Source organism: Solanum lycopersicum, chromosome 8 (genome assembly GCF_036512215.1).
Source record: "Solanum lycopersicum chromosome 8, SLM_r2.1".
Taxonomy (NCBI): domain Eukaryota; kingdom Viridiplantae; phylum Streptophyta; class Magnoliopsida; order Solanales; family Solanaceae; genus Solanum; species Solanum lycopersicum.
In genome coordinates this window covers 63,354,727-63,374,768 of record NC_090807.1, presented here as the reverse complement: position 1 = coordinate 63,374,768, position 20,042 = coordinate 63,354,727, and the positions used below count along the sequence as shown (strand labels likewise).

The 20,042-nt window shown below is 37.7% G+C and overlaps 3 protein-coding genes across 20 annotated transcripts; 1 reads left to right on the top strand and 2 right to left on the bottom strand.

Moving 5' to 3' along the window:
* Positions 1-1,864: 1,864 nt before the first annotated feature.
* Positions 1,865-6,762, bottom strand: LOC101259567 (pentatricopeptide repeat-containing protein At3g29230-like). Its single transcript, XM_004246132.5, has 2 exons — positions 2,390-6,762; positions 1,865-2,270 (listed from the first exon to the last, which is right to left on the bottom strand). Exon 1 carries the CDS (start codon positions 6,696-6,698, stop codon positions 4,779-4,781), a length of 1,920 nt encoding a protein of 639 aa, XP_004246180.1. The 5' UTR covers positions 6,699-6,762; the 3' UTR covers positions 1,865-2,270; positions 2,390-4,778.
* LOC101258887 (expansin-like B1) lies at positions 2,104-3,604 on the top strand. Its single transcript, XM_004245812.5, has 5 exons — positions 2,104-2,302; positions 2,413-2,519; positions 2,626-2,807; positions 2,955-3,087; positions 3,256-3,604. Exons 1-5 carry the CDS (start codon positions 2,161-2,163, stop codon positions 3,457-3,459), a joined length of 768 nt encoding a protein of 255 aa, XP_004245860.1. The 5' UTR covers positions 2,104-2,160; the 3' UTR covers positions 3,460-3,604.
* A 471-nt stretch (positions 6,763-7,233) lies between the features above and the next one.
* LOC101259183 (SUPPRESSOR OF ABI3-5) lies at positions 7,234-19,544 on the bottom strand. 18 transcript variants are annotated; one of them, XM_069288574.1, is made up of 18 exons: positions 19,349-19,480; positions 18,423-18,504; positions 17,700-17,834; positions 17,460-17,500; positions 17,015-17,224; positions 16,483-16,903; positions 16,329-16,400; positions 16,121-16,213; positions 15,964-16,043; positions 15,116-15,269; positions 14,576-14,660; positions 13,924-14,015; positions 13,773-13,841; positions 11,764-11,934; positions 10,316-10,499; positions 8,760-9,707; positions 8,281-8,462; positions 7,234-7,628 (listed from the first exon to the last, which is right to left on the bottom strand). In XM_069288574.1, exons 3-18 carry the CDS (start codon positions 17,745-17,747, stop codon positions 7,446-7,448), a joined length of 3,033 nt encoding a protein of 1,010 aa, XP_069144675.1. In that variant the 5' UTR covers positions 17,748-17,834; positions 18,423-18,504; positions 19,349-19,480; the 3' UTR covers positions 7,234-7,445. The 18 variants fall into 18 exon arrangements, with proteins under 18 accessions (XP_069144675.1, XP_069144678.1, XP_004245861.1 ...); XM_069288577.1 differs by having other exon boundaries at positions 17,015-17,200; XM_004245813.4 differs by lacking the exon at positions 18,423-18,504 and having other exon boundaries at positions 19,349-19,542.
* Between the last annotated feature and the right edge of the window lie 498 nt (positions 19,545-20,042).

The following is a 20,042-nucleotide window of genomic DNA, read 5'->3' as shown; positions in this document are numbered from 1 at the left end:
AAACATTGTAAGGTCAAAATCCTTCAGTGGATTTCATGTCATACATGATGTGTTGTTACAAGGTACTTGCTCCCTCGACATGACTCGGTCTCCAGGATTTGAGATGATGGGGGGCACTATTACGAAAAGGTGGATCTAAGATATAAATTTGATCAGTTTAACATTTACGTTTTTATCACTATAAGTTATTAATATTTTACAATTATAGGTCCAAAATTATTTTTACCTATGCAAACCACTTCGAGAGGCGTCGCCCAATTTTAGAAAGGTGCACCCAACCATATAATCGCACGGTATGATACTTCAGTTATAGATTTACATATCTATATTTAAATATTTTTAAAATATATATAATACTACTATATATGATTTTAGGAGGGGGCATAGATTCACGTGAACCCAGTGACCTCCACCTGGCTAATGTTGTTTTCTTTAACCATATTTGACAAGTAGCAACCAAAAGGGAAAGGACTTGAATCAAAAGGGTCTATTGTAGGCAGGAATCTACAGGAAATTGTTTCCACAACTCAAACTCATGACCTCTTGGTCACGTGACAATAACTTTACCAGTTACGCTTAGGTTCAACTTTATTGATATTCATCTGTTCTCAGTTCTTTACCCAAATTTGGCAACTAGCAAGCTATTCAGATTCCTTCTTTTTTCTATTCCTTGTGACTTTTTAACACATCTTTTGGAAATTTCGAGCAAACAGTTAGTAGGACCTTAGATTCTATTGTGCAAAAGCACCTAACTTGTCCCCAGATTGTATTTCTACAACAAGCAAATTCCTAATGAAATTTGTCCTGCAAAGTCAAAAGCTATATTCTTCATACATCCATATCAAACCGGAAAACACTTACTTTACACTTGATATTTTCATCAATTCAATAAATGCATGACATTACATACACTTTTATCACTTATTCACTTAACCATAGTTGATAAATATGACAGTCTCACATCTATTTAATCAATAAACTACGGTAAACTAATTTAACTTCGTATAAACACAGAGTTAGTGTGAGTAAGTTCAGAAAAGGGGCAGATGGAGGAGTCAGTATCACACAAGTTGGTTTAGACCACTAAGATATTAGTTTCAAGGTTATTCTTATCAAGAAAGGGGCCACTTCATGAAGGAAGAAGAAATAACTACCAACTCTATCACGATTTTTAACACTTTTCGTTAATCTGTCACAAAAAAATATCACTTTTTATATTTATGAATAACATAATCTTCAAATTTTCATCTTACCTTGAATTAGATAATGTATAATCACACGAATGGCTAAAGTTTGCCCTAGATCACAAGTTTCAGAGGTTTTTTTTCTTGTCTTCTTAAACACCACTCTCAGTCAAAATGGTGACACATAAATTAAAACGGAAAGAGCAAACAAAATCTCAGTAATTCTTCATCACTAGTTAAGTTTTATGTGACACTCTTTCTTTTTTAGTTAACAATTAGTAATTCTTCATCACCAGTTAAGTTATATGTGACACTCTTTCTTTTTTAGTTAGTCCCAAAGTGAATGACAAATTCCTATATTTAGTAAATATTTAACTTTAACCTTATCATTTTACCCTTAATAAGATGATTTATGAACACACAAATATGTTAAACTTGTTTTTTTTTCCTGATGACAGGAGAAACCCGCAGCCTCTACCCTTTGGGTGCGTACATGGTAAAACCCCCGCTCCTACGTAATAGCTCGCAAACCACACAGATGAGGTAACCCGCAATACGTACGTTCTGAAACTCCGCGCCCAATCAAAAAGGATCACATAAATTAGGACGGAAGGATTAGGGAATATTAACACAAATACTAAACTAAGCAGTTGAAGGTTGGCAAGGAACACATTGAACTGAGAGATTAAAGAAGAACAAAATATTTATTTAATAAAGTGAGAAAGTGACTCCCTATATTATCTAAAAACAAGTGATGCAAGGTCCAAAAAGGTTGCTTGGGAAAGTAAAGGCAGAATTCCCTGCATTCAAATTTGAAGTTGAATAGAATGTCAAAAGTCATAGTTAAGTTTTACCCATGTGGAGGTTTATTTGCTGCTTTCAGTTCACTATAAATACTCGAACACCATTTCAGTTCCCTGCAACACCAACTTGTTCTCTTTTGCTTAATTACCCTTTCTTGTGATCTTCAATCCAAATGGCTCCTCTTCAAGTTGTCTCTGTCTTTGTAGCATCTTTTATCTTCATGCAAACTCTGGGGAACTCTCAAACATGCCCGGATTGTTTCACTCGTTCTCGTGCAGCCCACTATCCAAATTCAGAAGAAAAAGGAACAGAAAGTGAGATTCTTGTCATGCATAGTTGACAAATAACATATTAACGTGTGCGTAAAATGTGGAAAGTTTAAAGTTTTCTCGTAGAATAACCTCTTCTGTTTGGTTGCATGCAGCTGGGAGTTGTGGATTTGGTACTTTTGGAGCAACAATCAATGGTGGAGATGTCTCAGCAGCATCAGAACTCTATCGAAATGGTCTAGGATGTGGTGCATGCTACCAGGTAATGAATAAAAAGGAAGAAAAATTATGTAGTCGATAAATAGATAATAACTAGCCAAGATTTTCACGTGTAAGATGTCATTCCCGACTTTACCTTGTTTTGCTAGGTGAGATGCACCGACAGTAACTACTGTTCTGATAAAGGAGTGACTGTAGTTGTAACAGACCAAGGTGCAGGTGATCGCACAGACTTTATTCTAAGTCAGCGAGCCTTTGCTCGCATGGCTCAGACAACAGATGCTGCTGCTTCTATATTGCCACTTGGTGTGGTGGATATTGAATACAGAAGGTAAGATGTATCTCCCAGTTGAAGTTAATTTATAGCTAGGCCTGTAAATATTCAAAGTATATAAGCAAACATGGATCATTGGATATCAATTAATTGAGTACAACATAAGTTACCAATAAGCAATTTGCCAATTTCTCCATTGAACAGGGTCTCATGCACCTACCCGGACAAAAATATTACAATCAAGATTGAAGAGAGCAGCGACAATCCTCATTACTTGGCTTTTGTGATATGGTATCAACAAGGCAAAAAGGATATTACAGCTGTGCAACTATGTGAGGTATAACTGCTACCTCGCAAGAACCTAACATCTGTTTCATCTTTCAGAATCCACACAGAAAAGTTTCTACATGAAGTCGATAAAGGACAATAGGAGAAGTTAAGACTACTTCATCCAAATTGTCCTATGTTTCAATGTTTTGAATACTACCTTCTTTTCAATATGCAGACACAAAATTTTGTATGTAAGCTGCTGGATAGGACACGTGGAGCAGTGTGGACTACTACTTCACCTCCAAGGGGACCTCTGCAAATCAGAATGCTATTGAGTGTTGATGATGAAGATGAGACATGGGTTGATCCTGTCAATAATATACCTGAAAACTGGAAAGCTGGTGACACATACGACTCAGGAATACAAGCGGATGCATAAACACAAAGGACTCTGTTGCTATTTGATTTGAATTTTACTGAACAAGTTTATTGGCTCTTTGATAGTGTTACTCTGCGCTAGCTTTTACTGCTAGTTTATATAATAAAAAACTATCCTGACTCGATTATGTATTTCAACGTATAAAGTTTATCTTCAAAAGCAGTTTTTTCATATAGATTCATGACTGATGTAAGAATACAAAACTTTTCTACATCTATTATTCAAGTTGTGCATGGGTTTACCTCACCTCAGATACTCACACCTTTGAGGCCATAATCTTCCTGAACAGCATCTGACTATCCAAATTCAATAGGTACACAGACGTTCTTTGAAGTACTAAATTGTGACTGGCAACAGAGTTTATGAAAAAAAAAAAGCAAGTTTTTTGGAACTTGTGGTCTTAAATGTGTCATGGCAATTTTGTGGCTAGAGACTATGTTATTAAGCATAAAATTGGAAGTTTAAGTTGACCTTTTCCTAAGTATAGAAAGATGTCAGGATTTTTCTTTTTGGAACAGACTAAAAAGAAAAGAATCTCACATAAATGGTACAGAGGGATTACTCTGATAATAAAAATATGTTTATGTTTAACTGCTACAGTATATTATTTCATGTGTAAACCAAAGTTCTTCAATTAGATCACAAATCTGATCATTCAAACTTAAAATATTGCTTGCATTAGATTAAACTACAAATTTCTGCACATCTATTAAAAGCACATGCTGAATATAGCCACCGAAATTAACCTCTAAAAATGGAACATTAATTCATGGTAGCTGTGGTTGTTACAGACAAACAGATACAATGGAAGACAGATATGTGTTTAGAATCCATCACCTATCTCAAACTGAAGAATCTTCTGAGATATTATGGAAAAAAGGAAACCGAAGTAGGAAATCTTAAGAGTACTCAGCTTATTCAGATGCCTTTCCTGCCAACTTTGAGATTTCACTGCAATATGTAAGTTGTCCACTAGTGGTTTTTTCTTCAACCTGAGGATATCTCAGCCAATTTAAAATTCTTAACTTTCAAGAATTCCACATCAATGATGTTCACTTTCTCTATTCCATTTGTCAGTCATCGTCCCACCACAAATGTTGCAGGTCGGTTGTAGACAGTCAAACAAGCATAATGTAATTGCTGCACTATGCTTGATTTTCTGCTGTACCAGAATGTGCAAAGAAACATAGTCTTAGCTCAAAAGTTGTAGTTTTGCTCCGCGAGTTTGATGTCCTCAATTGACTATATCTCTTTTTGCATCCATGTCCCTGTTGTTGCTTCTGCAAAGGATTCCATTACATTCAAGTTCCTCCATTCCATCACGTTTCACTCTGACATTTGATCTGAGCTTCCATCTCACTCAACATGGAAGACATCATAATTCTCTTGTGAACTGAAATATTTTCTGGATAACACGACATGTCTGAGTTTGCAAATTGAACTAGGCTAGATCCTGCTTCCTTTCTAATCCCTTTTACAACCATTATTTTTCTTACCTGCTCCACATCATCCCATCTCTCTTGTGCAGCATATATGTTGGATAAAAGCACATAGGATCCAATATCCTCTGGATCCCTCTCAATTAATCTCTTGGCAACGATCTCACCAAGTTCCAGATTTGAGTGGGTCTTGCAAGCTGAAAGCAAAGCTCCCCATAATGCAGGTCCGGAGTCCATAGGCATATTCTTGATGAGGTCTTCAGAATCTCTCATCAAACCAGCCCGCCCAAGAAGATCAATCATGCAGCCGTAGTGCTCAACCTTAGGCTCTATTCTATAAACTCTAGTCATCACATCAAAATACCACCATCCTTCTAATACCATCCCTGAATGAGTACATGCACTTAAAACACAAATGAATGTAGCACCATTAGGCCTCACTCCACTTTTTTCCATCTCCAAGAATGTTTCAAGTGCTTCCTCGCCGTACCCGTGGGTTCCATAACCCATGATCATAGAGTTCCACGAGACAACACTTTTCTCTGGCATCCCAGCAAATACCTCCTTCGCCAAATCCATCTCACCGCACTTAGCATACATTGTCAATAGGGCAGTCGAAAGCAACATGTCAGGCTTAATCCTCCCACTGTACCTTATATAGGAATGTATCCACTTTCCTCGATCAAGTCTCCCTAAATGTGCACAAGCAGTCAAAACACTCATGAGGATAGCCTCATTTGGCTGAATATCTCTTCCTTGCATCATTATATCAAACAATCCCAAACATCCTGTATAGTCCTTCAACCGCACATAAAGAGCCATTAAAGTAGTCCAAGAAACTACATTCCGATTTTCCATCTGATCAAACAGAGCATGGGCAGCTACTACATTTCCAGACCTAGAATATCCATCAAGCAAACAATTCCAAGAAACAGTATCCCTCAAAGGCATCTCCTGGAACAGCAACTTTGCAGCCTCCATATCTCCGATCCCCACATATCCAGATAACATGGAATTCCAGCTAAAAACATCCCTTTCAGGCATTACATCAAAAACATAACGCGCAAGATTCACTTCTCCATTTTTCACGTACCCGTCAATCATTGTGTTCCAAGTCACCAAATCTGAGTCAGAACTTAAATCAAACACCTTCCTTGCATCATGAATACGACAACACACTGAATACATATGAATCAAAACATTCCTAGTATATAAATCCAACTCAAACCCACATTTCACTACATTGGCATGAACCATTTCCCCTTCTCTCACCCTACCCAAATCAGCACAAGCCTTAACCAATATAGGAAACGTATAATGATTCTGAAAGATCCCATTTTTAACCATCTGATCAGAATAAAACACCAAACCCTTTTCCGGGTCATCGAAATTCACATAACATTTCATAACTGTATTACAAATAAAAGCATCAGGGTATTCAAGATTCTCAAAAATCTTTACAGCATGAGGAAAAGTGGATTGTGAAGAACAGAGCTTCATCATAACTCTACCTGCAGCTAAAGGGTGTTGAAAGATACCTGAAACAATGAGCTGCGCATGAACTTGATTAAATTGTCTCAATTTCGGGGTGCAAGAATCTAAAATTCGCAAAATGGGGTGGCTCAATGTCAATGTACTATGTACACCATTGTTGTATGGGTCAAAAGATTGAACATCATCATGATCAGACCAGAGTTTTGGAGTGGGTTTTGAAAGGTTAATTTGGGTTTTGATGAACTTGTTAACGTATTCTGAAGAAAGGGAGACATACTGCTTCATATGTTTGAATCTAACCGCCATTTTTTCTCCCCGCAAATATTACAGAACCCTGACGAAATATCCAGTCCTTGTTGAATATATCAGCTTCGCAAATAACCACCTTAATAAACTTAATTATATTTCATAGCTATAATTTGCGTATTTACAGTTGTAGCTACAATGTAAGCTATCTCATTTAAAATTCGCGAATACAATCTGTAAAATTTATTTATTTTTTAATAAACTCAAAATAAAAAATATATACAACTACAAACATCGAAAGTGTAAACATTTGTACAATTATATTATACGAATTTTACAAAAGAAATACAAATTATATTGTACAAATTTCGAATTATACAAAACTAAAAAGCTGAGCTGCATAATTATAGCTAAATATAGGCCAGAATTGTAATTAAAGGAAACTATAACTATATTAACTAGTACATGTTTATTTATACGCGTAAATTTCCTGATATTGAACAAATCAGAATAGCTTATAACACTTGTCGAACTAAACATGGCAATGACAAGCTTTTTACATTGCAAAACAGGTACACGAGTGAGACATCCAGACTCCAAAAACATTCTGTTGGATTCACAGGGCAAATGCAGAAATAACTATGAAGTCTCATACATCACATTTTCGAATAGTTATTGAATCTAACGGCACAACGAAAAACTAAAAAAGAAATCAACAAAATACCTAACTAGCCTAAACGAAGAACAATTTCTAACCGCCATCTCCAGTCCCGATCCTGGTATGGTAATTATAAATTTCTTCTCCATTTATGACATCTCTCTGAACCTAGCAATAGCCTTTTTTTGAATGAGAGTCTTGTAACTGTCACCTGACTGTGCTTCAAGGTTTGGGTCCACCTTCTTGGACTGCTGACTTCCCAGTCCGGCTCTATGTCCAGTGCTTTGAGCTTGGACTGGCTCCACCATACCACTTCCGTCCTTCCCCAATCCCTGAATTCATAACAATAAAAGACACCAAAAGGAAAATCCCAAAAATACAGTCAGGCTTCACATTACGAGAAAGAATACCAAATTGCCACGTTACAGCCTGGGGGAATCACAAACTTATACAAGGACAGACAAAATGCGACGTCCCCCATCTTTTTGAGAAATAAACATTGTACACCATGATAAACAAAACTCAGCAAGACCAGACTGATGCAATCAATATAACCTTTTTTAAGAGTTGGTAAAACCAATATAAGCTTATTAGTTGGGATCTATATATGGGGCACAAGGGAAGAAATACCACGTTTTAGATTTTTTTCAAAAATAAATTAGAAGTAGCTAAGTTTTAGATATGTTAAGCAGTTTACTATAGGCTCTTAGACATGATAGCATGTTTTCTAGGATAATCTTGGCCTCGTAAGAGATATATAGGCTCGTCGAGAACTTCTGGTGTTTTTTGTTGTATTTGTAAATTTTATTTCATATAATATTGGAGTGAGATGATCTTGAATGGAGACATTTGAGGATCCATAAAGCCAAGCAGACTAAAATTGCTTGGGATTGAGCTTGTGAAATAAAAGCTTATTGACAACATTGTCCTGTGATAATAATATAGAAAGGAAGTCTTTGAAAGTTTTAGGGTAAGAAATGATACCAAGCCCTCCTGCCATCCCATGTTGCGAAGCATACGATTGCCCACGTTACTCTCGTCTATAGCCCTGTCAGCCGTGATAACCTCAAAGCTCTGACTATTCGCCTCTGCACTACGTCCACCTCCAACACCAGGGGGGAAAGGAGTTGGATCAAAAACACCTCTTCTGAATGTTGAGTCCCGATCTTGAAGCCCAAGCAATAATAGAAAACAAATTTTCTAACAAGTTAATACAAATCCAAACAAATTTAGCAACCACCGTTGGAATCTTCAATTTTTGAAGTTATCCAACTAAGCAAGGTCTTGGTCTACGGAAAAGTTTTCGACTACGGAATTACATCCTATGATAGCAACAAAGATACACACTTACGAAACCCATAATGCATTTGAAACCAGGAGAAGAGAGGAAGAGAGGAGAGATACAAAGCTGAGAAGATTTCAAAACAAGTGGCTTTTGCTCAAAATGTTCTATAAAATCTTACTTGAATCTCCATGCTCTGATGCATCATCTCCAAAAGCTGAAGATGAACCATATAAGCTCCTCCGCTCAGCAGCACGATCTCGGTATGCAGTTGTAGACTGAGACTGTTCCTTAATAGATGGAGGAGGCTGTGATGGCATCTCTGAGAACCTTCTTTTACTACCAGCTGGTACTGGGGGTGTATAAGAACCCAAAGCCGATGCATCTGTCCTAAAGGGTGCTGCAGAGGCATCTGCATTTATTAATGAAGTTGGACCTGAGGTTGGTGGCATGGTGTGTGACGTGGATGCACTTCCAGATGATCCTGTATATAGAGTACCCGATTTCACCACTCCTAAACCAGAACCTCTTATGACGCCCTTCAGAGTGCCCCCAGAGCTGTTAGTAAGAGACCTAGGCCTATCCTGAGTCTCGGAACTCACAGATTGAAAATTTGAGCTTCCTACAAGTCCTGAACAGGCAGTAGGATTCTCTCTAGTTGTCAAGGGCTCAGCTTTTAACTTAGTCTTTACAACTGGACCTACTGAGTTAGATCTGTCTTCACCCACTGTTTGGCTGTCTTCAAGAGCCACACGGGGGGCTTGACCTTCGTGACTTCTTTGCTTCCACATTGACAATACATTACTCATTTTCTTCTTATTTGCAAGGATGCTGCTTTTTGATGCAAGTTTTATCTCTTTTGCCTTCTCCTTCTCTTTCTTTTCAGCAGCTATTGCTGCAGAGGCAGCAGCCTGAATAGCATCCGGCAGTGAGGCAGCCTTCTCACCAGCAATTGTGGAAGCTGGTGCAGATATAATGACTTTCTTAGTATTTGAGCCATCAGATGACTTGGCAGTTTCAGTTTGTCCAGCTGCTGGTTTGTTTTCATTCTGATTCGTGCAGGGTAAATATTGCTGAGTTTTCTGATCATAAGTATACCAGATTCCATTGTTACCGTCATAATACAATCCTGCATAACAACAGTAATTGTGATAGTGTCATCTTTTACCTACACCTGTAACTAAATAAGATGTTTTATCTTATTACATAATTCAGCCCCCAAGACATATTCTGACTTGAGAATAGCGAGAATCAATGAAAGATGAAGCAGAAACAGTAAGATAGCTCCGAATATTATAAATATAATTGCAACAATACATCACATAAAAATCGGCTCAATAAACAATGTCTTTCAACAATATTTGGTTGAAGTTGAAATAAAAAGAAGTGTATTTTAAGTTGAAGTTGAAAAAGAGTATTTCGGAGTTGAAATTGGGGACATGAATTTTACTCTAAAACTTAGTTGAATTTAGGTGCGTGGAAACCAACTTTTTACATTCTCGGGAGTCGACTTGATGGACATCGAGATCTGCATTTTATCTACTAAATGAACCTGTGGAATATCACTTAAGACTGTGACAGAAGCCCATGGCACCCAACAGGCACAAAAAGTGAGATGACAAAGTGTCTACCATTTCGTTTTAGTTAAATATCATAAGCTAGTGAAGTGTGCTTAACCAGACCCGGTCTACATACAATACAACGTGGATGATGCTTTAGCATAAAATGAAAATAAACCTGTATTTCCATCATAATAGAAACCAGAAGTCGCATCATAATAATAGCCAGAGGCTTCATCCCAGACAAATCCTGATTGTGGAGCAGAATTTTGACCAGCAACTTCTCCACTGTGTTCTTGTCCACCAGTGGACAGTTTATCATCAGGATTATACTCTTTTGGTGCCCATCCAACAGCATCATACTAAAAGCATGGAGGAGAAATAATTAGACATACATGTCACTTAACCTTCATGTCTCGGACAATTATAAATGTGCCACATGCATCAATTAAAGCATCAACATTTTACAGTCCAATATTGAAAGATGACCAGCTGTCTACATCCAACCAATGTAAACCGAAGCTGCATACTAAACAACGCCTAGGACACTCAAAGCTCTTTCTTTGTAGCAACAGTTCCCTGTCTCACCCCCGCCTTGCTACTAAAGAGAACAAACTAAAAACAGAAACCGTTGTATCCATGGATAAAACAAGAGTAGGCAGATTTTACTTCCATCTATTCCAAACAATATCCCACCCACACCAAGGAGGAAGCACAGCCCATTATCTTAATGAACGAAATTAAGTAGAAGAACAGTAAATTAACTGACATGGAGAAAGTACCAAAAACACAAATACAATCATTTGAGCAATGGATGAACGAAGCTTAGAAATTTGGGAAATGGTGCAATATCTTAATTTATTTGAATGATTAACTCTGATCAGTCGCATTAGATGTGATTTAATCAGCTTGCGCTACGAAGAAGTATATACAAAACGCATTCACCCATTCAAACTCAAATAACTTGATCAAGATTATATCCATCTAACCAGTGTTGTGGACGGCGAGAGGCGACAAAAGGCGACAAGGGCCTGCCTCGCCACGCGGCGAGGCGAGCGGCGAGGCGCTTGCCTTTTTGAATAAAGGCGCCAATTAATACCAAAAATTTTAAATATTTAATTGCATATTTTATCCAAAATCTTAATAGCAATAACACATATTAGCAAATATTCAGCGATGGAGAAGCCGAGAAACTGGAGAAGAGAGCGAGGGAGAAGAGACAGCGAGGGAGAAGAGACAGCGATGGAGAAGCCGAGAAGAGAGTCAATCGAGAGAGAGAGAGTAGCAATGGAGAAAGCAGAAATTTCAAAAGTATAAAAAAAACCTAATTTTGACTAATATTGTTAAGTCAAATATTTTTAATTAAAAAGGCGGCGCCGTTTCTGTCGCCATTGTGTCGCCACACCTCGCCATTTTGATCTCGCCTCGCCTCAGTAGAGAATGGCGAGGACCCATCGCCTCGCTTCGCCTCTCGCCAAAGGCGAGGAGGCGCTCGCCTTTTGTAACACTGCATCTAACCATTATGAAGAAAAACATTATCTCCATCCTACAAAGGTATCTACGAGAACCTGCTCTCAGGATTATTACAAAGAACAACGCTATAGCCAAGTTGAAGGGGAAGGAAACCTGTTGAGAAAAAGTTGCTGCTTCAATAGCAGCAGCAGCAAGACTGCTAGCCTGAGAAGTACCAGATCCTGGTCCTAGGATACTTTTTGCATACGCAACTCTAAGAAGCTGCCCATTCTTCTCTAAAGTTGTCCCATTTGTTGCTTCAAGAGCTTTAGAAGCTTCCTCCACCTGAATCACATGAAAATAGCACAATTAAGATAAATATTCTTTACCCCAGCAAAGGAGTAAAGTTCCTAGTACCCACTTCATCAAATTTGCTCATTAACAAAGAAAGACTAAATATCCTAATACCGCAAGCCTCTAAGCAATGCAGGAAATAGCAAGACATTATACATGACAATCACAAGATACAACATGATGAGAAACATGAAATAACCTAGTAGGTTGTTCCCTTATGTGAATGAAAACCTTGCACACAAAAAAATACAGAAAAAATTGGGAAAATATGTAATAACTCCCTAAATTTAGCCCAAGAAACCACTTCCACACCTAAACTTTGTTCCCCTTGCTCGTCTTGTTCAAAGTGATACTACAACCACCCCCTAAAGCACTCACCTCCTCTTATATTCGTGAAGAACATTTTAGACAGGTTAGAAGAACTTTTTCGGCCAATGCGTATTTTTCTTTTTCCTTACATGCACGTGCAACGATAAGTGTTTTTATGTATTTTACTGCTCTTTCTTCTACCCCCAATCACGCTGTTTTCTCACACTAACCACCTGTCCAACATACCCATCAATGAGCACCTATTTTTCCACAAAAATACCAGTCCAAGCAACCGCCAATTTTTCCTAGTTTCACTACATAAGTTGTATTCAAGACTTTTCAAAAGTCTTAACATAAAAAGTCCACTAGCATCTTAGGAACACTTCAGAGACGCTTAAAAAAGAAACAAAACAAAAGTACAAGGAGCTGCTTGTCTCTTCTCTCTTGCCATGTTTTGCTTACCCTCTATAATTAAATATCAAGATAGAGTTTCCCATGGTCTTGCTTATGCTTTGTACTGTTATTTTCTCATCAGAAGCATACAGTTTTGTCCACCATGATACTTCATTACAAAACACTACTGATGAGAGTTTGTCATTCATCAGAATCAGATTATGCGCAATTCCCTACATCATTAAATGTTCTGTCAATCTCGCATATGAAAGATTATCACCAACAGAGGAGCAGCAGATATCGACTAAGAGCTGGTGGCATGACTGGATTTTCGATCATTTTTGTATTTGCTGTTCTCTTAGCATTTCAGAACTCTTTTTCTGGTCATCACACACCCAACTTCCTCTTAAAATAAACTGCATTTTCCCAGCATATATAGAAAAAAGAGATGACCCGGTTGAAAACACCTTAGCCTTAGAAAGGGAGGGGAAAAAAAGTATGGATCATTTTACCCAGCGTATTCAATGGAGGATACATTGGCACATACGGAAGCTCTTAAAGGAGGAAAGGTAACCACAGTGAAAAGGTGACAGAAAAAAAGGAAGTAACGGTGGTAGGTGGATGGGTTTGGGTTGGTTTAGATGGAAAATAGACAGAACAGGGGAAAAAAGAAGCTTGGACGAGTGATGTGGGATTTGTATAAATGAAGAAATGACATAGAGGCAGGGGAAGGAGGGCGTTACAAGAAAAAGGAGAAAACTGAAAAAACAAAAAATACAAGTGACATGTGTCTGTTCATGTATGTGCAAAAAGCTCGGCCCGGACTGAATCTACTTGAGTCATTTTATTGGGGTCTTAGTATCGTTTTTAGGTGTTTAAGTGATTTTCCGGGACAAGGGACATAACAAGTTTAGGCGGTAATTTGTCTTCTCCCAAAAAAAAAATGGAATTTATCTTCCTAATCACCAACATGATCTACACAAAAAGTACTTCACTTGAACTTCTCAAAATAGATATTAATATAAATTTTCCCATGGCGATCAAAAAGAAGAATGCCCACTCCTAGTGATATTTTGTTCCATAGATGAATCTTTAATTGCTTTAATAACAACCAAAACTACACGCACCGAATAGAAGTGCACAAAAGCAAATCCCCTTGACACGTGAGTGAACTTGTCTCTGACAAGACGAAGATCCTGCACAAATTAAAGTTGTTAGACAGCTCAATAGGGAGATAGGAACACACATGAACAGCAAAGATGGCAGGAAAAAATTCACCTTAATAGGAGCATGTTTGGAAAATTCATAACGAAGCATCTCCTCGTCTGCATTTTCATCTAATCCACGGACAACCAAGACATGTGTGGGACCTGACAATGTATCAAATTATAATCACTCCAAATGTGCTAATTAAGCTCCCCATTTGGGGAATTGGGGATCTGAATTAAGAGGGAAAAGCAACCCCAGTTTTATTTTAAAATCCTAGTTTGGCAAGAACCTGGTCGTTATTTCCGGAATCAAAAAAGTACCCCACAACGGCCATAAGTCGGATTTGGTCCAAAGAATAAGGCCTAAAAGTTTGTAGTACTGAAACCATATTTTGGTTCTCCTTACCCAAATGTAGTAACACCTTTATACATATTTCTCTTCCCAATTTTTCTCTTCCCTACATATTTTTTGAAAAAAGAGAAATGGGAAGAGAAACAGGTATAAAGGTGGTAATAATATAAAATCCAAATAAGTAATAACATGCCAAACCAAGATTAGTTGAAATCCTATGTGACTTTTATATTTTAAGAAAAAGGACCAAAAGCAGATTAGTTTATGCTGGATATAAATTACTTACAACCAAGTCGGGTCCAATCTATTCCATACTTGGATGTTCCAAATAAACCCTAGATAAAAACTGAACCTAGCATACATAAGTTACCTGCTTCACCTCTCCTCCCTAGAGAGCTAGAGTTGGATGATGCCATGTCTGCTGGAGGAGCATCATCTGTTCTTGGCTCATTACACTGTTCCAAAGAGGGGGAAAAAGGATCACTCGGGGCAATCACAAGATCAGGTCATGGAGAAATTTGTGTGCATTAGAACGATATTATGTATCTCAAACAAACCAGACAGGATATTCCTCGAACTGCAGATAAAAAACTGTCTGATTGGTGTAGAGTAAAATAAGAACAACACTACCAAAGAACGAAATAATGAAGACGAAAAGTAACCAACTTATTCTATTACTCTTTGAGAGTCCTTTGAGTCCGAGTGCTGAATTGTGTGCGTGTCTTGGATAATTGTGAATTCAACCAAAGTCGAAGCAAGTTACATAACTAAAGTTTTGCTTGTTTCATAAATAATAACTTATCTTCTTCCCCTTATAAAATAGAACTTGAAGGTAATGAAGGGCTTTTATCAACATAGATTATCAAATAGCAAGGTACATTACTATAAATATAGGGTAATAAATAAGAACCTGAAAGCAAGATGTCCGCCGTGCAAAATTCACACATCCACAGATGGTACACATCCAATCGGATGGAACAGTCATGCTTCGGTGGTGACCATGGTTAGATCTTGAAGCATTGTCTAGACCACCGGGCCCACCGGGGCCTCCAGTTGGCTTGCTACTGCCAAGCAACAAAGAGAAGTTCAGTCAGTTAAAACTTTGAAGTGCCATTTATTCATATTATAAGCAGAAATGCCAATAGTAAAATCAAAAACTGGCGCAATACATGGTACCTCTACTACTACAAAAACAGAAATTGCAGAAAATAAAAGATAAAAAATAACAGAGGAAGCTAAGTTGCAGAATATTAACACATTTACCAGTTTAAAAAAAAATTGAAGAAATATTAATTACAGTCCTGATTGATCAGGGAATAAGTATAAAGAAAAATTCAGGAGAAGTTGAACGGGGCCCAGTGGATATATCATGCTCTTCTTTACTTTCTCTTACTTTCACAAAGGAAGAGAAACATTTTCTGTTCTCCCTTACTCCATTTCCTTCCCTAGTCTCCAGACAGAGACAAAATTCTATGGTTAAACGCAAAATGGAGGGCGGCCTATGACAGATATACCATGAAAGGAAATGCCAGAGATGCATGCACTGAGAAAGAAAAAAAAAAGTAGTCTAAAGGTAACATAGAGTGGTCCTATCACAACGAAATGATGGTTCAAGAAAGCATAAAAAAAATTGACTCAATTGACCCTACCAATTGGTGCATCAAACATTGGCATCACAGACAATCTCACAAAACATAAACTGGCAATGATCACGAAGATAACTAATTAGTGCCTCAAATGCAACAAAATTATATTTACCTGTACTCAAAAAAAAGCTTCCTACCATCCACAACTAGACCCTCATCCCCAAGTTTGTCCATCATTGCTTGGGCCGCATCCTATTTCACAGGGCTAAGTTCAATTATGTGCTATAATAAAACGGAAAAGGCAACTTTTGCATGTAATTAATTTATACCACCGAAGGGAAATCAATAAAAGCAAATCCACGAGAAATGCCAGAATTTCGCTCTTTGATCACACGAACATGGCGTAAGGGACCCCACTCAGCCTAAAAAAAAAACATAGCCATGGGAGAAATTTGATGAGCACAAATACAGCTAAATGGGTGGGTGACAAGTAGAACGTGGGAAGTTGAGTGAGAACAAGAGAGTAGTAGACAGTACAAGGATTTGATACAAATCTTCTTCAGTAGTTTTTTGTGAAAGGCCTTTGACAACAACAGTCGCTGAAGGAGCCTGCATTAAAATAACAGAAGCCATGAGCCCCTCCAAACATAAAAGCAAATGGGAAGTGCAACATAAGAAACAGGAAACATACCACAGAATAATTGTCATGGTATCTTTTATCATCACGATCTCTTCGTCTCTCACTTCTATCGTATCGGCCGTCATCATAACTGTCCTCTCTGTGGCTGCGACTATGACTTCGACTTCGAGGAGATCTTGACCTCAGCCGATCATCATGACCACGAGAACGTGACCGTGAACGCTCATGCCTTCTATATGGACTCGGATCCCTCTCACGACTTGATTCTTTGTCACGTTCACGCTCGTGGGATTCACGTCGTCTCCAGTTATCATCTCTCCTACTGCCACGTTCATAGTCTGAGTCATAACTATATCTACTGTACTCATAGTCTCTTTCACGGCTATCCTCTCTGTTGGGGTGAGCCATACGATGTTTGTAGTCATAATCATCATATGGGTCGTCATGCTCCCGTCCCACGTACCTAGCAGGCCTGTTAAATCCAGCATCAGGGTAGTTGTCAAAACTGTGATAACCATCTCTGGATGTGTTAATCTCATGATACTTATCAGCTTCACGAATTTCATGATATGAATCAACGTACGGCTTCTCATGCCTCCTGGAATCCCTCTCCACAGGGTACACTTCTTCATAACTTCTCCTCCTTGTCTGAGGCCAGTGTCCAACTGCTGCTGGTGGATGAGGGTAGTGCTCTCCATCCAGTATATCACGGTGATAGGCACCCCGGGGATAAACACCATCCCTTGAAAATCTATCGTCTAGAAACCTCCTATCATCAAAAGAACCACCAGCCCTGCCAGAAAACTATGAGGCAAAGGCAAATAGGAAAAAAGGCAAAGAAATAATGGAAGAAATGAAGATTCAAGTACCAGCATAATAAGCTGAGTACATTAATAGATTTAGAATATTTCTGTTAAATGTTTTCATGCTATCAAGGTGACAAGTTAAATATTATTTAAAATCTCAGGGAAATAAATTTACCATCAAGCAATTTGATTACCCTTTTGGTGAAAAATGATAACACTCACCGGAAATCTGGCTCGTGAACTCCTCTATAACCCTCCAAAGCCTGTGGATTCAAGAGAATAAGTTGTGTCAGCAAGTTAAAATCATGGATGGAAGTTTAGGCAAACCATTCCACATCCTCACTCTCCCATGGCTTTCATTCATTGTTCTTTAAGAGATGCCGGAAAAAGTTTTGGACAATCACATGACCCTAGTTTCTTGTATATCATCCATTATGTGATTAAGAAAGGAACCACAATTACGCTGTTATTTTCCCATCCTTGATGGGGGCCATATCGACCAGGATCCATTTCTTGCAAGAGCCACCGGTGTTATTCCTGCAGAACTCTTGATGTTCTTTTTTGAAGTATCAGCTGCAAGATGACTGTAAGGCTTTCCTGTAATGCATGCACAAACAGATAGTCAAGCCATCATGAACCAGGAAACAATCGTCATGATTCGGCCTCCCCTTTACTGGACTCCTCAAAATCAAAATCTCCCCAGAACAACTCTTGAAACATTGTAACGTACAACTAAGATCTTCATGTAGGAATCATCAGATATAATGTTACTGAATAACATCTGAACCTGAAGAGATACTAATCTCTAGGAGAAAGATAATGGTTTTTGGTTGTTCAAAATTAGGAAGTCACATGATAATTTCACTACAAAGTACACCACCACATCAAAAAATTACTAGCAACAGAAACACAAAGATAGTAATGTCCATCTGTGAAAAGTCGCTGGTGATGTGCAATTTTATGGGTCAAACCACTATACCACAGTCAATTAGAAAAATCTACAAAATATACGATATTTCAAAATACAGATCCTGCTGTGCTCCAACAATATCAATTATAAGCTCAGCAGGTAATGTAAAAATTGATATGTGGAGCCCAAACTGGTAACTCTATCTTCAAAGCATACTTAGTCTAATATGAGAATAGTATGTTATGCACCAGAATGCTGAAAGGACAAGAAGAGACCTCATGCTTCGTCTTGACTATAAGTCCTCATGGGAATAGATGGACACATGTACATATGTCAGCATCTCCACATATACCCCGTCTGACCATAGCATATAAGGTAGAGTCAAGGCAGTGATCCATGGAGGTAGTTGTTCATATCAAAAAAATAAAAAGAGTTCTATTATAGTGTAAGAGAACATTAAAATTGTTGATTGCACATCACTATTCTACATGAATTGCTTTGCAACTTTCATGTTGTTTCAGCAGTCAATCTAGATGATAAAACAGGTGCAAACTCGCATCTATGCTCGGGTTATGCTGAGAGGAACACAAGAGTTAATCAGTAAAATGAGCAGAAAGGGTGAGGTCCAAAAGAAACAAACAAATTTTTAGTGGCACAAACCAGTGAATATGGACCATTACTCTATACAAACATTTCAATCTCTCACATCAGAGAACTACAAATTAATATGAATTGCAACAACGCTGATAAAAATTGAAACCAAATCAAAAGAAAAGTTACATAACACCATGTACAGGTAAAATATGGTGAAAATGTGAACATCTCCTTAAATAATGATCTTGGTATTCAAAAAGATTGCTTTTTTAAATTTTCCTTTGTCGTTTTCAATCCAAAAGTTGATTATCTCATTTCAAAATTAGGTACTAGGACCTAAAAAAATAGTTTCCAAAAACTTTGAAGCTCAAAACAAACACATTAAACTACAATTAACTTGTAAATATCACCCAAAAAGCAATAATTTTGGATGTGAAGCTTAATTAATACAGTGATAAATCAAAATTAAAATCAATAAACATTGAAAAACAATTCACAATAGTACCATTGACATTTTTTTAGGAGAGGGATTAGGGTTTAGTTTTGGGGAAAGACATAGTGGTGAGAATCAATATATAGAGAGTACGGAAGATGGAGGAGATCTTACAACTCAGTTTTTAAATATGATCGCCGATAATTCGCCGGAGATTGAGATGCTAATGGAGCAAAGCTTTCGCCGCCGATGTAAAAAGCTGTTCGGTCCAAATGTGAAACTCGATAGAAAAACAAAATTATGCTTTAACGTGAAATTGGGTCCGAAATTGCAGGTGTATTCGGGTCTCCCACAAGAAGTTTAGGCTCATGGGTTCGAAATCCACAAAGCCCAATATTTAAGTCCACAAATAATGCATCCATTTAAGGGAAAATTACACGGTTAAGCAAACTTATATTATTTAATTACTCATTATAGTTATCATTTGGTATAATTATCACTCGCGACTACCATTATACATTAATTACGTGGTTGATTTTGAGTTTGTATAATTAGTTATGTTTGTATATGTATAATCCGCCACGATATACAAATACATAATATAATATACAATTTTTTAATCTATATACATATACAATTCATCTCTGTCTCACTCTCTGCCCTCTCTAACTTGCATCTCTCCTCGCTCTCTCAATCTCGCTCGCGTTTTTCCTCCCTTTCTCAATCTCGATCGTGTCTCTCCTCTCTCTTCTGTCTCGCTTGTCATTTATACAAATGTATCTGTATAATATATAGTTATATACAATTATATACATGTACAATTTACATCTCTCCTCCCTCTCATAAACTCTCTTGCAATATATACAAG